This window comes from Pseudonaja textilis, chromosome 10 (genome assembly GCF_049901715.1).
Source record: "Pseudonaja textilis isolate UNSWEBS1 chromosome 10, rPseTex1.2, whole genome shotgun sequence".
NCBI lineage: Eukaryota > Metazoa > Chordata > Lepidosauria > Squamata > Elapidae > Pseudonaja > Pseudonaja textilis.
In genome coordinates, this window is record NC_141999.1 from 6,790,341 (window position 1) to 6,811,344 (window position 21,004).

General features: G+C 39.1%; 1 protein-coding gene across 1 annotated transcript; it reads left to right on the forward strand.

The window, feature by feature from the left end:
* Window positions 1-7,871: 7,871 nt before the first annotated feature.
* On the forward strand, window positions 7,872-20,760 carry LOC113437596 (gap junction beta-5 protein-like). The gene is made up of 2 exons (XM_026702683.2): window positions 7,872-7,992; window positions 19,150-20,760. The coding sequence occupies exon 2, from the start codon at window positions 19,179-19,181 to the stop codon at window positions 20,028-20,030; it is 852 nt and encodes a 283-aa protein (XP_026558468.1). The 5' UTR covers window positions 7,872-7,992; window positions 19,150-19,178; the 3' UTR covers window positions 20,031-20,760.
* Window positions 20,761-21,004: the final 244 nt, after the last annotated feature.

A 21,004-nucleotide genomic window follows, 5' to 3' on the forward strand; every position in this document is an offset into this window, starting at 1 on the left:
TTCTACCAGTTCTGGCCAGTTCTATAGAACCTCTTGTTAACTTTCTAAGCAGTTCGGAGAACCAGTAGTTAGAAGCAGTCTCCTTTTGTTTTTTTTCCCACCCAAGTGGTGCAAATGGATCGAAGGATTGCTTTTCCTGGGTGTGCTTTTTCTGGAGAGCTTAAATGACCCTCTCTGAGAAAGAGTTTCACTTTATGAGCAAGAGTTGGCTGCTTGATAGTTATCACTGCATTTTAACTATTTTCATTCCTCAAGGTGCTCTGGCACCCTGCCTGATATGTACCTCCGGCTTGCAGGTATTTTTAAACTAATGATTGGTATTTAGGGCGGCTTTTTGCAAGCAAAGAAGCTTTTTGTATTTTTGTGCTTCTCCTTGACTTACAACAGTTCATTTAGTGACCATTCAAAGTTACAATGGCATTGAAAAAAGTGAGTTATGACCATTTTTCACACTTATGACCATTGCAGCATCCCCACTGTCATGAGATGCCAGGCAAGGAGAAGCGCCCCTTGACATGAGTGATTTCAAGTTGGCCACGCCCACCCAGTCACATGACCACCAAGCCACACCCACCAACTAAGCCATGGCCACACAACCGGTTGTTAAAATAACTGAATCCCACCTCTGATCACAGGACAGCACCAAGATCCTTTCCATCTGTGTTATTCTGCTAATCCAATGGTGATATGCTACCGATTCGGACCGGTTCAGTGAAACTGGTAGTAAAAAGAAAAAAGCCTCCAAGGATCAACTGAGAGGAGAAAGAAGAGAAAAGTGCAGGATTGGCCCTCCCACCCGCCCTTGCAGTTTTCTCTTCTTTATCCTCCCAAATGATTGGTGCTGCAGGCCTCAGCTGGTGTGTGGAAAGCTACACTCACATTAGGTGCCCATGCATGTGTGCAATCATCAAACCGGCAGTGGAGCAGATAGGATCCCACTACTGTCCTATTCCCATCAGAATTTCAAAACCAGGTCATATGTACCTTCATGGAGATCTGATGTAACTTTGAACGGTCGCTAAGCAATCAGACATAAGTCAAAAGACAACTACCTTTAAAAGACAACAAAATCCAAATAGTAGTCTGATTACTAACTATTGGAAACTATTAACTGTTGGAATAAGAAGGCATTTCAATTAGTTCAGCTACTATCAATACTTTGGTCCTGGTCCTGTCATATATGAGGCAATGAAGGACATACTGAATAATGTTCTCTGCTTTACCCACATTAGAAGGACAGACACTATTTAATTGTTTGTTTGTTTTTTAAATCTTGCCTGAAGATATGTCAAGGACATGATCTACAAGTGAAATGTTTTTCTCAGTGGCCACTGGTAATATTAACAAGATATTGGGAGAGGCTCCTCTCGTTTTTATAATGACCTAAGATGAAAATTTAAATGACTGTACCACAGTAGCATCCTTATTATTTCAAGAAGGCTACAGTATGTCTAGTTGTGTCTCTCTTCCAAGGGCTGAGTTGTTCTAAAAAGAATAATTTGGAAGGTAAGTGGTGAAAGTTTAGCCCAACTATATAATGGAGAAGACCAGATTTGACAATATGGAATTCTTGAAGTCTTTCTAGGTTTTTGTAGTGTCCCAACAATGCAAGAAGGTCCCTAATAGAGACTGAAAGTAATTATCTTGTAAGGTATCTACAGATTTACCAACTGTCAAGTCTTTTTGTCATGAATTCTGGTTGCTTGATCTGGCCAACTATGACCCAAAGACAGGACATGCCTGAAAGAATGGTCTGCAAAGAGTAATTTCAAAATTGTCATGGCATTGTGGGATTGTGTTAAGTTTATATTCCTATTTAAAAAGAGACCAATTGCTGCCTTCTTTCCTTTCCTCTGTAAATCTCCCAGTAATTGTAACCAAGTAGAAACCCTCAGGCAATATAGATGCTGAAACATAAATTAAGAAATCAAGAAAAGAATGGAAGAAACCTGATATTGCAAAACATTCTTGGATAAAAAGATATGCAGGACATGACGGATTATTTGCTTATGCAAAGTGTGATGCAAGGTGAAAAAGGAAGGGAGAAAAATAAATATATGGCTTCTAATGCAATTTTGATGCTGAAGAGCAGCATTTTCATTTGAGAACATGCTTTGGTCACATTCACAAAATGGCTATTTTAGTGGGGGTGGCCAGTCACCAAACTTTTATTATGAGAAGGTGACATCCTGAAGTTATTTGGTCTCAAGATGGTGCCCATGGCAGCCTCGGAAAAATGTTCTCCAGTAGTTTGGATGGGTTTTTTATTATTATTATTATTAATTTGTGTGACTCTCTGCAAATTTTATACTCAAGAGATGAGATTTTGATGACTGTGTTACTATTATCCTTCTCATCTTCTCATCTTTTTCAACTTCTCATCGTTCTCATCTTTTCTACTTCCCTCCTCTATGATCTTGTGATTTGTGCTGTTTGTATCTTATGATTTATGATTATAACTATGATTTATGATCTATGACATCACTGTTGTTTTTATGTACACTGGAAGCTTATGCACCTGAGACGAATTCCTTTGTTCAATCACATTTGGCTATTCTATTCTATTCTATTCTATTCTATTCTATTCTATTCTATTCTATTCTATTCTATTCTATTCTATTCTATTCTATTCTACCCTACCCTACCCTACCCTACCCTACCCTATCCTATCCTATCCTATTTTAATTTCTTCTCCTGCTCCCAAGAATATTGTTTTCCTTCTGCATTTATTGTTATCTTTTTCATGATACATACACTTTTTTTGAGAGAGAGAGAAAAAACCTGCAGTCACTCACCATTTTATTTTCTAAGAAAACCCACAAAGTCAGAGTGGGTTTCAGAGACATCCTTGGAAATAAATTTGATGCTGGAGGCTGGTGTTTGCTTTGCAGGATGCCAGCTCCCCATTTAATTTCAGAGGGTGTTTTTTTAATTAAAACCATCTTTGAAAAAAAAATTAAGTTAGATGGGACAGAGAGCCTTACGGGCTTGCAGAAACTCATAAATAGTTTAATAACCAGTATAAGGTTATTACATTCCCAAAAGATCTTAGAGCAAGAGTTTAAAAGTCCCCAAAAACAATAAAGGCAAGGATTATTTTTCCTCTAACAACATCTGAAGAGCTCACCCATTTTAAAATGCAATCTAATGGTATATTGGTTTTAGTCTTCTAAAACCATATTAATTAGGTTTGAATTGGTAAATAATAAGCAGGACAATAATTCAAATTATATGTGCAATGCATGTAAAAAAGGGACATTTCAGAAGACCGTTGGGGCTGCCCACATTTTGGAGTTTTCCACTAAACAGATTCCTCCTTCCTCAGAGCTAGCTTAAATGGTCTTCCTAATATTCTGTTTCTGTGGATTTCACTCTTAGCTTTTCATTTTCTTCATGATGCTACAGTCAAGCCATCAAGATATACTTTCGAATGATAGTCATGACGGCAGGCTGAGTGGTGTCAAAATCAGCAAGATGATAGTGTCACAAAGCCTTTTAAACACCTTTGCCAGTTTTGATCCATCCCTTTAACTGCCACAAGAGTAGGCCCACAGCTCATGAATAAGTTGTTTGAACATCCACTGACATAAAAAAGGAAAGGACTTCAATAATTTATTTTTATTTACATATCGTATTTAGAGACCACCCATCTCCCTCATAGAGTGATAGTTGCAGCAGCATCCTTGACTTTTTGTAAACTCCTTTTCCTCTTATGAACAACATGAAGGAGAGGAGCTTTTTCAGGCTTCAGCTAAAAGAAAAAATCTATTTTAGTATTCAGAGTGTGCGGTCCTAGGAAATAATACTTCCTATAGAAAAATAAATCAATAAGTGATGTTGCACTGAATGGCTTTTTAGGAATATTCATTTTAGCTGCAAATTCAACATTCCAGATTTCACTTCGTATGCTTTTGTAGGATGGATGGACGGATGGACGGATATTCTACACCAGGGGCATCCAACTTTGACAACTTTAAGACCAGTGCACTTCAGCTCCCAGAATTCCCCACGCATGACTGGCTGGGGAATTTTGGGAGTTAAAGTCCACGGGTCTTAAAGTTCCTAAGGTTGGACACTCCTGTTTTATATAATTATTGGAGTAGTTATGCATGCTTTAAAAAATTCAAGAAATGTGGTTTTGCCACCTGTATATTTACAAGACTTTATACATAGAAGTGTTCGCCTCTATGTGTCTATCTATAGTGACCTAGCATAATCTCTGTTTAACTTAAAAATATGAAATAAATAATAAGTATAATGAAATTTCAAAAAATTAAAAGTATTCAGTAAATCGTAGTTAAACATTAGGAAGAGAATTGTTAATTGTAATGTAAGCCTGTCACACTAGCTTGAATTTTTCACTTTGCTTTTTTACACACTTTGCACTTTTTCCATAGATGTTGAAACTTTGGAAAAAGTGCAAATAAGAGCAACAAAAATGATTAAAGGCCTGCAGAGTAAAGCATATGAAGAATGGTTACAGGATTTGGGGTATAGCTAGTCTAGAGGGAAAAAAGGACTAGTGGGGACATGATAGTAGTATTCCAGTATTTGAGAGGCTGCCACAAAGAGGAGGGTAATTTATTTTCCAAAGCACCAGAGGGCAGAACAAGAAACAACGGATGGAAACTAATCAAGGGAAGAAGCAACCTGGAATTAAGGAGAAACTTCCTAATGGTGAGGACAATTAACCAGTGGAACAGCTTGCCTCTAGAAATTGTGCATGCTTCATCACTGGAGGTTTTTAAGAAAAGACTGTCTGAAATGGTACAGGATCTTCTGCTTGAGCAGGAGGTTGGACTAGAAGACCTCCAGGGTTCCTTCCAGCTGTATTCTGATTCACTGCTATGTCAGGTAAAATCCATTTCCATTTTCTTTTCAGGTTGGCATCCCAAACAAAACACATTTGAACTCAACATATGGGAATACTAAGAAAAGATGCTGATTCTAAGTTTTTATAATTTTTTATCATGGTATTTTGCTGTAGGTTCTTTTTAGTTTTGATTAAAAAGTGACAAAAATAATTTGCTGTCAGAAAAGAGAAGATTATTTACAGACTCTGTACCTCACAAAGTTTTCTCACTGTTCTATTTTTGTTGTTGTTGTTGCTGCTGCTGCTGCTGCTCCTTACTCAGCCTTCCCCTTTTTACCTTTATCCTATTAGTACTTGGCTTGTAATACAATCTGCTTCTAACTGCACTGGCATTTTTTTTTCCTATACTTCTTTCATTTGAAACTTGTGTGCCAACTTGCAGGTGTTTAAACATTTTTTCTCCTTTTCACTGCAAGCACCTGCATGCCTAAGCTGGGATCTTGGTGGTTTCACTTAGCATTTTTTTTCTCTTTCAGGGCAGTTCACCCTTACACAGATGGAGGTTGGGGGAGAAGGGGCAATCCAAGCGATGCCTTGCCTCATAATCGGATTGTTTGATTATAGGGAAAGCCAGTGGGGCTTCACAGTGTTTTTGAAACGTAAGTATCAGGGACCCCTCCCCCCCCACAAAACCGGGCTTAATGTGCAGTTTCTTTGAAGTGTGAAGATATCCCATAATTGCCTATGAATCAATGAGTGAAAAAGAATGGTGGATATGAGCAGAATCCATCCAGGGCAATTTGGCTAAGCCATGACAGATTTCAACTGGGCAATAGGCCTGTGAAATGGTCATCTGGTTTAATGTGCGGGCGGTTTAATATCTGTTTTTGCTATTCTTTGGTCTCTATATTAGGCTGTTTCCGACCCGTTTAGCTTGGGAGACCAGTATATAAGGGAGAAACAAAATGATGGGTACTCACTGAACGTCATTATGGATGTGTTAAGGACATAAAAGCAGATTGTCTTTCACAATTTGGCTTTCTATTGTTGGAAGAAACATCCTTCTGGGTTCAGTTCCAAGTGGGGAAAAAGACACTGTGTAGGCATTGGACTTTTTCCCTTCAATCAAAAAGAATGAACTTCTGAAAACCAGGTGTTTCAAAAGGAATCCTTTATTGTAAGGGATTTTATATCAACCCTAGGCAAAGCAGAGTCTAAGATATCCCCAGGTATACAGTCATAGATAAAGGAAATTAGAATCCCTCCCCTTATTTAGATGTGGATTTAGTCAAACAAAGAACCAACACACTAATTTCCCCTCTCCCCTTCTCTGGGAACGTATCATAGGAGAGTTCCCAGGAGTGTCTTCCAGAGCTGGAATGTTTATGGTTCCTTTTCATCTTGTTATCTCTTCAAGAGGTGACAAGTTTCTAGACATCTGGCCCCACTCCTCCAGTTGTATATCATATGCAAGTTATACAGAATCAATATAGGATTTAATATATTCAGGTTACATCCAAAAGGATTACTTGTACCAACTTCCCCCCTCCCCTTCTTCTTCCATCAAAGAATGGCAGATACATGGATCTGACACGCTGGAAACATGGAGGCTGTTTGGAAAGATGGTTTAATGGTGGACAGGACCACATGACTTAGAGCTCCAAAGTGAAAAGGATGATCACATGCTTCAAGATGAAGGAAAAAAGAAGAAAGGGCTGAGATGCTGAGACTGCCTGATTTTATACCCTCTGTTTGAATTTGATTTGATTTGAATTTGAGCTGGTATTCTGATTGGTTGTCAGGCTCCCAGGGATGGGGGACTTAACTAACTTTGTAGGCTTTGTCTGGACCACATGACTTCACCTGAGTTTTGGCTGATACAATCTTCCCAGGCCAAGTGGTGAGATGGGAAGAGGCCTTTATTATGTAGAATACTCTGGCCTAGGCCTTAATGGCCCATTAGCAAAGGGGGGGGGGAGTTTCTGCTTCTGAGTTCTACTCTTTTTAGGGGAAATATTCTGCCTTTTTAAATATTTCCTAGGATATTTCATTTTTCTAGGAGAGGGGTGGATGCTAACTTCCTACACTCTTTGGTCCACACACCCTGCCTTCACTTCCAAAACATCTGGAAGAAAATTTTAATTGGAGTACTGGACAGGATCTTATTGAACCAGATCTTGAAACTTTGTAAGTTCCCCCCCCCCCGCCCCCTGCAGATAAGTTACTAGGTAATTGTAAGGTCTTCAGACTTTATAAATCTGGGCTCTTTAGAACTTCATTAGTCAAACAATTTGAGCTGTTTAATCAAACCAACCAACCACTTGGACTATATATTTGCTTGCCTGCTCTTTATTCTACTTTTGATAACTTTTGGCTTAGACTATCTTGGACAACCAATCTCAGTGAAAATTTTGGGCAGTTTAGAAATATGAAATATAAATTAATAAAATATATTACTGTATTTTCTAAGGCCATAGAAATTAAGTCTTAACTTTTGTTTAACTGTAGGGGCGAATGGCCTCAATAAGAAAAAAAAGATACTGGAGGTTATCAAGGTAGCTTGTCCTTCTGCTTGTATCAATACTCAACTGGAGTCTCCACGATTCCTGCTTTCCCTGCCCTGGATGCAATCCTTGGCAATGCTGTAACATTGTCTTGGAGGCCTCACCAACTAGCCGCTTGGTCCCACTCCAAGACATCATCGCAAGTGCCTTTAAATACCCAACTTTCCACCCCATAATATGATGCCCTACAATGCCTATTTTCTCCATCCATAAGAGCCAAGGGGAGGTTACCCCTTGAGCACAAAGGACCAACACCATCGTTGACAAATGGTGGTGAAATCACTTGGGCACATTCAGAGCTCTGTATACTTCACTGGTATGCCTGCATTACTCAACTGAAAGAGAGCCGAGCGTCTACCATCTACCACAAAGCTAACAAGCCAGGGTGTGCTAGGAAGCTGTCTTGCAATACAACTCCACCCTTGGAATGTTGCTGCTGGGATATTCTTCCTCCTTTTTTTCCACCGCCTTGTTGTCGTCCTCCTCTTCACTCCAAGAATGCCAAAAGGATCTCTGACACTTTGATGGCCTTTCAGCCTAGAAAGGGGAATTTCAGTGTAGCAGATGGAGGGACCTGGGAAAGGCCACTGAAGAAGAGAAGGATTCCCAAAACAAGTAAGTTCCTTTTTTTTCCTTATTACAATGGAGGGGGGAAGAAGAATACCGCTGAATGACTGTGTAGCTAAACATGTTTTGACGTTCTTACGGCAGTGAGACTGGTGTCTGGAAAAAAAATATGGATTTATTTATTATATGGGGATGCAGTTTTTAAAACTGATAGATGCAATTCTGGTAAAATTCTCCATCCAGATTAGGTCTTTGAAACGAAACGTGGCTGAAAAGAATCACTTAGCAGGAAGGCAAATGTCTGGGCTTGCACGAGAAACCTGAGAGGCAGTCTGCGGGTTTGAATGAATTAAGCAAAGGCTTTGGAATGATTTGGGAGTTTCTGCAGTTGGTCTGGGACTGTTTTAGGAGTGAGAAAACATTATGCACCTCTTCTTAATTCTGGAGTATCAGATCCCAGGGAAACTGCAGACAAAATCAAAGTATTAAAATGAAGGAAATTTCAAGAGGGAGTTACAGTCTTTCAAAAGAGATCAGAGTCAATTTGATTTATAGTGAGAAAAAAATCAAATATTAAATATAATCATACTCTTCTACTTTTCAGCAGGGCCTTTTAAAGGTGGAGTTTAGACAGAAGCATGTACTTTTTCCAGAAAGGACATGCCATTAAATCAGTGTCAACAATGGTGCATCATGGTTTCAGTGGGAACTGAAGTTTAATTTGATTACATTTTGATTACACCACAATGCTATAGTTGAGTTGAAATCAAGGTTGGATCCAGACTCAGACAGTCAAAATTCCATGGTCCATGTGGCTTCAGTCATGAGCAGCTACAGATATGATAGTTCTGAACAATAATAAGAGGTTCAAAGCTCTTTATTTGGGATTTCATCTTGAGGATAATAGAAATTCATCCCTAACACAGTCTTCTGACATAGGGCATTTGCCCTTCCAATGGGTCAATGGGCCACCGAGTGAGCATCGGTTCTAGAAATGAATGGAAATAATATCTTTGGCATCTTTCACGACAGACTCCATGAAGGATTTTCCCCCCAATCCCAGAACACAAATTAGAGGAGAAGAGAATTAATTTGTGCCTAAGAAAAACACCTAGCAATAGGAATATGATCAATGTTCTCAGCAGGGGAAAATGGGATTTGTAGTCTCTTTTTCCTTTTTAACGAGCAGGGTGAGATGCTCACTCTGTCTTTTTAAGAAGAGATTTTCAAACCAACAATTTTTTTGTACTCATTCTTTAAAAAAAAAAATGCAATCAAAAAGTTTACTAGATGCAGACCTAGAGATACTGTACTTTCTAAATTTGGTTTATGCATATATGAAAGGGTTTAAAAGTCCAGCCTGCTTTCAGCAGTGTTGTCTTCTTTGCTGTAGACATTTTTTTACTATTCTGGATTGTGTATACTGTAAGTAATCCTCAACCTATGATCACAACTGGAAGCAGAATACCTGTTGCTAAGCAAGGCAGTTGTTGTGCCCAATTTCCTTCTGTGCCATGGTTGCTAAGTGATTCACTCCAGTTGCTACACGAATCCAATTTCCCTTATTGACGTCGATTGTTGGAAGCCAGCTAGGAAAGCCAAAAATCATATGACCTTGGGATGCTGCAACTATTATGAATACATCCCAGTTGCCAAGCACAGAGATTTTGATCATGTGACTGTGGAAATGTGACGGTTGTGCAAGAACCAGTCATAAATTACTGTTCTCAGTGCCATTATAACTTCAAATGGTTGCAAGTCAAGGACAACCTCTGAATTATATTACACTACATTACACTATACAATAATATATGCTGGGAATTGTAATCCTGCAAATTTTGGAGTGCATCCTTTTGGGATAAAGCTGTTCATATGTTTTGAATTTTATCTATGAGAATACTTATGATTTAATTTGTTATATAAGCAGAAAGGCAGCTGCTACTTAGTTGGCTTTTAATTTTGCATACATGCTTCATCTAAATAGACTTCTGGAAAAGTCCAAAAGAGAGGCTCTGTAGAATATCAGCTATGATCAGTGGGAGAAGACGGTTCTTGCATATGCATTCTTACACCTGTGTGTTTTGAAGGACATCTATTCTTGTTTATGGCTTGACATACAGAGCTCATATCACCTCTGTTATCTTGCCCAACTCCCCAAATGCACTGCAAATATTTAAAAATAACTACTACCATTACCCACCATATACTGTATGTAGAAAAAATGATAACCCAATTACAACACTTTTCCTTATAAAAAGAACCCTCTTCCAAAATGGAACAATTCTCAGGTCCAAGACATGGAAGAAGTATGGAGAGCAGGTCTTCTATCCAAGCCATGATAACTTCTAGTCCACCGGATGATTAATTATTATGTGTCAGTTCGTTTAGGAGGAATAGCCTGCGCCAACCCTTCCATTAAACAGAATGAGGCAGTGGCCTTGGGCATCAGATCCTGTGGGTAAGCAACAGGACTTACCAGCTATTCCTCTTGAACTTGCTAGCCATTTCCTTTCAGTGAACTGAGACACAAGGAGATTCCCGTCTGTCCTGAACTCCCAAACTGGTATTACCTTTGGTAAGATTTTTTTAAAAAGTGAATCTCTCCCTGAAACCAAAATAAAATTCTTCTCATTTTCTACTGATGGATCAAGAGAATCTGTGCCATTTTGTTCCTCTCCAAATGTAGCAAAATGACTTGGACCATCTCTAAGAGGGCATTGGAAAAGAAGTTTCTGTGAGCTTCAGTGAGGGCATCTTCTAATCTATTATTTCTCCTCTGCTTGTCCGCATCTGTTGAGCTTAATTCATTTTTCAGACCAGAAGGAAAGCAGTGGACAATGATATTCCATTTCCTTACACCTCTGGTTACAAGGAACAGAAAATAAACATCATGAAGGAGAGAAGGAAGAGACAGAAGCAGTGGTTGTATTCGACCGGTTCGGCCTGGTTTGCTGAACCGGTAGCTCTGACAATCATCTGTGAGTGAACTGGTTCACTCCAGTGATCACTCTCACCTGTCCCGGCTCTATACTGACCTTTATTTCCTGCTTTTCAACTTCAGCTGCTTCACGCGGCACAGCTGATTGCCTTGCATCAGCTGTTTTGCACATAGGGCCTGCAGCAAAAGTTGAGTTGCAGATGCTGTGCATGTGTAAAGCACGTGCAAAGCACGTGCTCACACCAAACCAGTCGGAAAACTTTTTGAAACCCACCCCTGGACAGAAGAGACAGAACACTCTAAGTATGATGAACAATTGAGGGAACTAGATATGTCCAGTCTAATGAAGAAAAGGACTAGGGGCGAAATGAAAAGCACTTTTTCGGTACTTGATGGGCTGTCACAGAAAAGAGGGGTTGACCTATTCTCCATAGCATCAGAGGGCAGGACAAGAAGTAAGGGGTGGAAGCTCATTCAAAAGAGATCCAACCTAGGACAAAGGAGAAATTTCTGGACAGTTAGAACAATTAGTCAGTGGAATGGCTTGTCTGCAAAGTTGAGGGTGCTCCATCACTGGAGGTTTTCAAGAAGAGATTGGACAGCCATTTGACAGTCCTTGGTGCTCTCTGAGCATTGTTGTTTTCTTGCGGACATTTCATTACCCAACTAGGTAACATTATCAGTGCTAGAAGGGTTTCCTCTGTGTTTAACACACTAGTGACTTTCCCTGTTAGTGGATGGGAGAGTTCTTGTTGGTTCCTTGCTTAGGCTGTTGTTTATTGTTAATTCAGTAAAACAAGTACAAATAGTAAAACCAATGCAGACAAATAAGCTAATAGTAAACAACAGCCTAAGCAAGGAACCACCAAAAACATCCCACCAACACTGACAGGACAAGCCCATTGTACAAAAATAGAGAACAAACCTCACTCCCTTCTAGCTCTGATGATGTTACCTAGTTGGGTAATGAAACATCTGAAAGAAACCAAACTCAGAGAACATCAAAGAGTCCACAATTCAACTCTGAGCTACAAATATTTTCTTCTATGAGAACTCAGAAGTCTTTATACTTATTTCATAACAAATTGGCAAGAGATTGGTGTGATTGTTATCTCCTTTTTTTCTGCAACTCTCTCTCCATCTCTCTGTAGCGTCCCTGAATGCCCAAGCTTCATTTCAATCCCAGAAAAGGAAATCTCAAGCTCTCTCCTTTCTTTGGAGTTTTTCATCTGCTCTTAAGACATTTTGGAGAACTTCTCCTTTGTCTGAAGATCAGAGAATGATCCAGTCAGTTTCTCCACAAATTTGGTGGTGAATTGCACCTAGTGCTAAAAAAAAAAAAACAAGTCAGCAAGAAAGAAAATCTTGTCATTGATTTAATTGCTATCTTCCCATATATGAAAAGTAGCTAAACTTGTACCTTATCGATATGATATACATCCTTAAAACTTCACAAGGTTTCCATGCGTGGAGCATTCCAGAAAATAAATTATATTGGTATCACAGGTATTTGGATAGAGAAGAAAACAAACGTCAATGCAAAGAATGAGTCCTAGGAATAACCTACACACGTCCTAGGAATAACCTGCTTTTATGTAGGCAAGTAGATACATTCCTGGAACTGGGTGGCACCACATTAACTATTTTGGTTGTAAGAGTTAATTTCCTTATGTCCTTTATGATGCACCACTTGCTATCAGTTCTATTCATGTGCTGAGACCCCCACTAATATAGTTGAGCTGGTTATGCTCCATAACCAACTGGATCCAGCTTTGTAACAAGTAGTTGCAATTAAAAACACATAATGGGAGATTTTCATGGATTTCCAAAAATGCCATTGTTGTATCTTTTTTTGTACAATTACAGCTGCTTTGAAAGACATTAGGACTACACAGTGGATATGGTGATTGTTACCACACATATAAGCTCCACAGTGACATCTAGCTGACCATTATTGGGGGAAAAAAGTGAATTATACAATTCAAAAGATGCTTGTCTCTTAGTAGTTTCATTTAAATTCTAAACAAGCCCTATAAAAAATATAAATTAGATGTCAACATGCCATATCATTATTATGATATAGAACATCTGTCCCCAACTGATGCACTCCAGATAAATTAGGCAACAATTCCCATAACTACAAAGCATTATTTTAATTAATGAGTTAATTCATATCATGTTTATAAATATTATTTTTATAAATAACTCAAGGCAGCAAACAGATGTAATATTCCTTTCTCTTCCTATATTCTCCACAACAACAACCCTCTGAGGTTGATTGGGTCACCGAGCAAGTTTTCATACCCAAGGAAGAACTAGAACTCATAATCTCCCAGTTTTTAGCCTGGTGCCTTAACTCATTATGGTAGGAGAGTCATGGAAGCAGTTATGGGTGAGTCAGCGTAAATCCAATTTGTACATAAGAAAGCCATGTATTTATTCATTCCACCAAATTTCTACGTTTTTAATACTCTCATAAATTGTGCACAGCTTTTCATTACATCCATCCTTTGCAGGTTTCTTTGACAGATGCACGTCTAAATGCAATTTTCCCTAACATATGTATTTTTGTACACAGTTATGCCTAATATATGCTTTTTGTATGCAATTCTTTCAAATACAAATCTTTTTCCCCTACACAATAATTTTAAATGGGTATTATTCTGTTTGCAAGTTTCCTGAATGGATCACTGTCATATAAATTTCATTTTAGAAGTGGGGGAGATTTCAAAATGAGTATAATCAAATGTGGTGCATTATTTGGCCATTCATGCCACGATCAAGCCATTTGGCTGTTCTTCTCAAAGAGAATGATCTTCTTACATAAAAATTATATCGCTAGACGAGCTAATCCAGGCATTTGGAGGGAGTGGGGTGGAGAATACCAGCCAATAGGAGTTAGAAAGTATAATAGCTCTGAATAACAACCAATAGGAGTTAAAAATTGATGTAGAAATTATCAACCCAAAGATTTGGAGAACACCATATTGTCAACTCATAAAATATTTCTCTGGTCTTTTAGAGTTGCCAGCAGAAAGGGAGGGGGGAGTAGTTTAACAGCTTGCAAAATCAAAACTGCATTCCATAAATGTTTTCACAGATAGTTTCCAGGCGGTCAAAGTTTCTGCCATGAAAATCCTAACTGGAGAGCATGATTGATGACTCTTGGCTATGGATGTGTCCCTTTGAAGAATATGAATTATGATACACCCAGGGGGTTGGGGGAAACCAGGGTTAAGGGTGACAATGAATGATGTGACTCAGAGTCGGCATCATCCAGGCAGCACCAGCATGTCTTCTCCTAATAAATCTTCTTTGAGCTTTGAAAATCTGGCTAGAGACTCATGATTTAAATGGGGGTAACTACCGGATCCCTGACACACATTTCTTTCCAATTCTAGACAACCAAACAGGAACAGTTGAGAGGGCAACATTCTATCATGTCTAGTAGTTTGGATGCCCTACAAGACAAACCAAATGCTTAGCTATATGTATTTGTTTGTTTGTTTTTAATAAGAATGTTTTAAAATATGTTTTAAATGTTTTTTAATAAGATGTCCAAGATCCCTTCCAGCTCTATTCTGATTGATTTTGATTGATTGAGTGAGTGAGTGATTGTTGAGTCTTTCTTAGGTGCTTAGGACAGCTTCACAGAGGATCATCAGGAAGACAACACTTCCAGGCCAAACGTTCCTTGCTTTTGTCCCAGATTGTCTCAAAGCCCAGATTAACATCTATTTAACTACCCAATATCCCAATCAAGGAAATGCCAACTCAGACAAAAAAAAATTCAGTCAAGAACAGCCTAAATAAGAAACCACTAACAACATACCCACCAACACTGATAGGGTAAGCCGTGGTATATAAACAGAGGGAAAACCCTACTCCCTTCTAGAACTGATGAACTATTACCTAGTTTGGTAATGAAACTCTGCAAGAAAGCAACCAAGCTCAGAGAGCACCAAGGATCCCACTCCTTCCATTTTCTCTCCCTTTCTTTAATGAGCATGATTTTAAAATAAGAGAGCTTTCAACTGTTCTCCAAAGCTATCCTGATCCTGTAACATTCATTTGTCCAGCACACATTGTAACCTCAGCTGCTCCTTGCACCACTTTCTATTGCTTTTTGACTTCTGAATATGGAAGTTAAAGCTCTCTTTTGCAAAATTAATTTCTTATTCTTACTGTTTTGCCTCTTGGCTCAAGGAAGAGGAAGGAAATATATATGGAGAGGAACTTATTTATTTGATTCACTCCCTGTGGAAAGGTTGAAATGACAGAAGTTGGTGGGTTTGCTGATCTGAAGGATCAGACATTGTGAGTCATCCTTCCTTCCTGCCACGTTGTTTTATTAGCTGCTGTAGATTAGATTCCTTTTTTCTTTTTAAAGTTAGTCCTTATATAAGCAAGTGATATATGATAATGTTCAAAAAGCCCCCTGGGATTTTTCTCTACCAGTTTCCATTCAACTGATGAAAGAGAATTAAATTCTGAAATTTCTCTCTGCACGGAAGAAAAACCCAGTGAAAATCTTGTAGGTAGAATGTAAGTTAGGAATGAAATACTGTAGTAAAAAGTTTTTGTGGATGTGAATGTTCTGTCTTCAGTCTTTTGTAGGTCTGCAGCCTCCCAGGGCTTCCCACATTTAATTAAATTCCCTCAAAACAGACTTAATTAGAGTATTCCTTCTAGGAGATTTTTCCTAATAGGAAATCTGAGCTTTAATGTTGTTTTCAGATCTAGAAATATTATACCACTCTGAGTAATGGGGTTACAGACGGCATAGAATCATAAAGTTAGAAGGGGCTGGGCAGAGCATGGATTCCAAACCTCAACATAGTACCAGAATTATGATTAAAATATCACAGCAAGAGACTGTCTGAACACATCTAATGAGAAGTCTACACCACTCTGTTAATAATTGGTTCCACTATTTAACTGTTCTTACTCTTAGAACATTTCCTAAGTATTCGAACAGAGGTCCCCAACTTTTTTGGTTCTGCAGACCGGTAGTGATGGCTATAGTGGTTTGGGGGCAGAGTGGGGGTTCATGCATGCAACCTAAATCTCATGCATGTGCAAATGAAGTTTTTCATGCTCACCTGCCACTTTTGTGGTCTGCTTCCCAACAGGTCATGGTCCAGGGGTTAAGGATCCCTATCTCACTCAAAGGTGCTTTTTTCAAGAGGCAACTGGACTTCCTTGTTTTTCTTTGAAGACATTTTGCTTCTCATCCAAAAAGTTTCTTCAGCTCTGACTGGATGGTGGGGAATGGAAAAATTTATACTCCTTGCAGACAGCTGGTCATTTGCATTCTTTTAGCAGGTTATTAAGGTCACCTGGAGATTTAGTTGTTTTTTCAGGGTCACCTGAGTAGTGCAAATGAGTGTGGAACCTTCCTGGAACTGCTGAAAGGACTGTGTTGTAGACTGGAGATAGATAATGTCATATCCCTCCTCCTCCGTTGAGAGAGGGCTGTTCAATTTTGACATAGATGGCCTCTTTAACCTCTCTTTCAACCAGCAGTCCACTCTGTCCAGAATGTGGACTTTACTGTCTTCAAAAGAGTGGACTTTATCTTTTAAATGCAGATGGGCTGCTGAATTGAAAGTGAAATGTATTCAAAGAAAAACAAGATAGTCCAGTTGCCTCTTGAGAAAAGCACCCAAGACCTGGATGACTGAGAATCTCCATAGATCCCTGCCTTAGAACATTCAGGAATTACATGCATTCCCCTTAGGGGAAATCCCCCTCATATTGCACATCAGTGGAAAACATAATATATTGTTTGCCCTAGCATCATAGTCTTATTCTGAAGAGGCCCCAGGAATGCCATCAAGAGCTGAATAAGTTCCTCATTTTAAAAAAACAAAAGTTCCCCTAAATCAAGAAGACTCTTTTTCAGTGAAAGTCCAAGAATGTACATTTTGAGAAGCAAAATACTAAGACAGAAATGCCATCATCTCTTCCAATACAGCCTTAGGAATGTGTGGTCTATGATGAATTAGTAAAGCTTGACTGGTTAGGAGGATTGAAGATGAAACACCTTTGCCTGGTTCCTGAACCCTTGGGTTGTTGTTTCAAATATTAAGTTTGTTCAGTCTTCTCAGCCAATTTACCTTACTAGAAGAGGTCTTTAAGAGGAAAAAGGAACATAATACTCTCTCAAGGCCTAATTAAGATTCTTTCCCTTGTCATCCCCTCTCTACATTTCAAAGTCACTTGGCAAGTTTCTGATGAAGTTCTTTCTCTCCAGGCTTCTGACATGCCTTTATTTTGCTTCACTAACTGCAGACTTTTAGGAGTGACCCCAGCTGGATGGTTATTTGATGATTTCAGACAGCAGCAGTCGTTCCCCCAAATTGTTGCAAAAAAGCCTTTCATTCCAGAAATTCAGAATATTAACCAGAGAAAACTAATTAGATATCCAAGTCCTTCTTCTCAGTGTCTGGACATGTATAGATTCTAAAACATTGGATTTTTTTTTAAAAATAAGGATTCTTCCTTCCCTTAGCAAGACTTGGGTTCAGGATGCTTTAGAATTTTGTATGTTTGCTTGCTTGCTTGCTGAACTACACTTGAAAATATGAGAAATTGCAAATAGGGATAATCAGCAAAAGTAGTCAATATTATTGTAATTGCATTCAGTTCCAAAGGGAAACTGAACCCAAGTCATAAATAGAATGAGGTTTTCTAAACTTTCCCAATTCCAAACTAATCCCAATCAGTAGCTGTCAGCCTTACAGAGTATATCAAACAGGAAACACAACCAAATCAACTAATTCTACTTTATTGTAAGGTTACATTAACAGAATCTTGCAAATATGAAGGTACATTTCTTCCCCGCACAGTCCCCTTTAAGTAAAGGAAAAGGTTCCCCTCCCACATACATGCTAGTCGTTTCCAGCTCTAAGGGGTGGTGCTCATTTCCATTACAAAGCCAAAGAGCCAGCGTTGTCCGAAGATGTCTCCGTGGTCATGTGGTTGGCATGACTAAATGCCTAAGGTGTAGGGAATGCTGTTACCTTCCCACCAAAGTGGTCCCTATTTTTCTACTTGCATTTTTACATACTTTTGAACTGCTAGGTTGTCAGAAGCTGGGAAAAGTAACGGGAGCTCACTCCGTTATGCAGTGCTAGGGATTCAAACTGCTGAACTGTTGACCTTTCTGATCGACAAGCTCAGCGTCTTAGCCATTGAGCCACCGCTTCCCTTACAGTACAGCCCAACAAACTAGGGAGGGTCCCTTCTGAGCTTCTCTCCCCATCCACATTCCTGCTGCAAGCTAAGCTGCCTTTTATCAGACTTTGGCTGATCTATTGGCTGTGTCTCACTGTGCTGTCTCCCAGGATCACTCCCACGTACCATTATATCAGCTGTAATAAATGGCTCCATTTGTTAACACCAAATATTACTCAGGATTTGTGTTATGATATCAATATCATTATTTGTCATCATTTTCACATAACCCAAAAACAAAAGAAGGGGAGGGCTATGTTAGGTTAAAGTGATATAGATATGTTAAAATGGATTAATATCCCAAACATTATCTGAAGGAACTACAAATTTGAAAAGACAAGTTGCCATGTACATGTATATATATCGAAACCAGTCTGCTATGTTGTTTCTCTGTGACATATAATATATAGAGTATGTTGTATGGGTTTATTTATTTATTTATTTATATGTTTATGCAGTGTATATTGGAGGTAATGACCCTTAGAGAGCATTGTGCAATGAAATTTTATTTCATTTTAATGTATGCTGATTAGTGTACATTTAAAATGACAATAAAGTTATTCTAAGTCTAAGTTCTTGAGGCCTGAATAGCAACCATCTCCAACCTATCACCTGGTTGATGTGTGTAGTCCTGCAGTTTCCAAGATTTTCCCAGCATGGCCAATGGAGTGCTGGTTTTTCTAGCCCTAATATGGATGGTACTACATATTATATGGAGAAGGGTAAGCTGTTCACATTTTAAATAGAAGAAAGTTCCAGCAGTATTGCTTCTTTTTTCTTCTCAGTTGGCTTCAAGGTAGATGATCAAATCTAGAAGACTGAGAGTGAGAAAGACACCAAGCCCATCAAATAAAAAGGTTGATGGGCAAAATGGATTGAAGAAGAGAAACTCAGCCTGAACCCCACTTCCATAGCTATATATGAGGGTTGAAACTCAACAAGTCTGGAGATCATGTGATTCAAGAAGCTAACCTAGATCATGTTAATGAGATCAAAACTTTCTAACCACACTGTATTTCTCTTTTCAGACTCTGCTAAAAGAAATTAAGAAATTAAGATGAATTGGTCTGGTTTGGAAGACCTCTTGGGGGGAGTGAACAAATACTCCACAGCGTTTGGGCGTATTTGGCTCTCTGTTGTCTTCATCTTTCGGCTTCTAGTCTACTTAGTGGCAGCAGAGAAAGTCTGGGGAGATGACAATAAGGACTTTGACTGCAACACTGAGCAGCCAGGTTGTCCCAATGTCTGTTATGACCTTTACTTTCCAATCTCTCACATCCGACTCTGGGCCCTGCAACTCATCCTTGTCACCTGTCCTTCCCTGTTGGTTGTTATGCATGTAGCCTATCGGCAAGCCAAATTGAAGAAACGTCTACAGAAATCTGGGAATCACTTCAGACCACGTTATCCTCCAGGCAAGAAGCGTGGAGGGTTATGGTGGACCTACCTCTTCAGTCTTCTCTTCAAAGCTACGGTGGACATTGTGTTCCTGTTTATCTTTTACCATGTGTACCCAAACTACAAGCTTCCTACTCTAGTCAAATGCTCTCTCGCACCTTGCCCTAACCTAGTTGACTGCTACATAGCCAGGCCAACAGAAAAGAACATCTTCACTTTGTTCATGATTATTACTGCCTGTGTTTGTGTCCTACTTAGCCTCCTGGAAGCTTTCTATCTCATTGGGAAAAGATGTAAGGAGAGCCTTCAGGACCGAAGTCAAAGTCACAGCAGAGAGAGTGGAGAACTGCACTTTCTCAAAAGAGACAACTGCTCCCTGTCCCCAAGTAAACAGGACACCCCCGAAATAGATGGGCAGATTTTTCATGGGTCAGATTATAAGCCAGTCACTTCACCTCTCATAAGCAACTCCCAATGTGGAGAGCCTTCAAAACTTGGGAAGCTGGAATAAATACACACCCATGAGAAAAGAAGAGCTTGGGCACCATCCCTATTGCTCCATTCCAATACTAACACTTTCTGTTAAGCTGGAAATGTGAGAAATGGTGGCAGTTATAGGGGATTAGGAAAAAGAAGATTCGTCTAGCTCTGTTTGTTCAGGTTTCAATAGCTACTTTATTTTGCCATGTAATCCACTCCAAGTTTATCTTCCAACCAGGAAGCCATGGCTGGCTTCAGGGTGGTCCATTACAATCTCATCTGCCTTTCTGATTTTTTTTTAACCGCATCACTCGTACTCAGCCCTCATGAGTTTAGTGTTTTCTTCCCCATCCAAATTCCAAACTTCCCCAGCTCCAAAAGATTGCAGCTCTGGAAACCTAAGAATTCTAGTGTCTTTTGGCTCTTCTGCAAGAAGTTGGTGGTTCTTCTATCCAAGCATGGTTCTTCTTTCCAGGAGAGAGAAGGGGTGTTTAACTGCCATTAGCAACACTGAAGCCTAAAAATGGCCTCAGTGTATTCCTTGGAACCTTGAGACAGCCATATTAATTTATTTTGATTCTTTTAACATTGATCTAAATTATCTGTCCACAATACATTGTCCTTTGTTCACTTTCTAACCCAAACTGATTTTTAGAATCATCTCACTATCAAGGAAGCTATTTGGTGAAATTGGTATTGAGATGGTTTTCCAATCAAGAAAACTTGGAAATGTAAAATAACACTTAAGACATGAGGAAAGGCTGTGTCCTAGCCCCAACGAAGTAGTAATGTTCCTAGCTTAAAAAAATTTCACTTGCAGGAGCCAGGAATGGCAAAAAAAAAATGCATATGGTTTGGTGGTCTGCCATCATTACTGACAATCAACTTGATGGTCTATGAGTTGTCAAGGGTGAATCTAGGCACAAAACAAAGCATATTCTTAATAATGAATAAAGATAAATTTCAGATAATAAAAATCTGTCTGATATCAATGAGATCACTTAA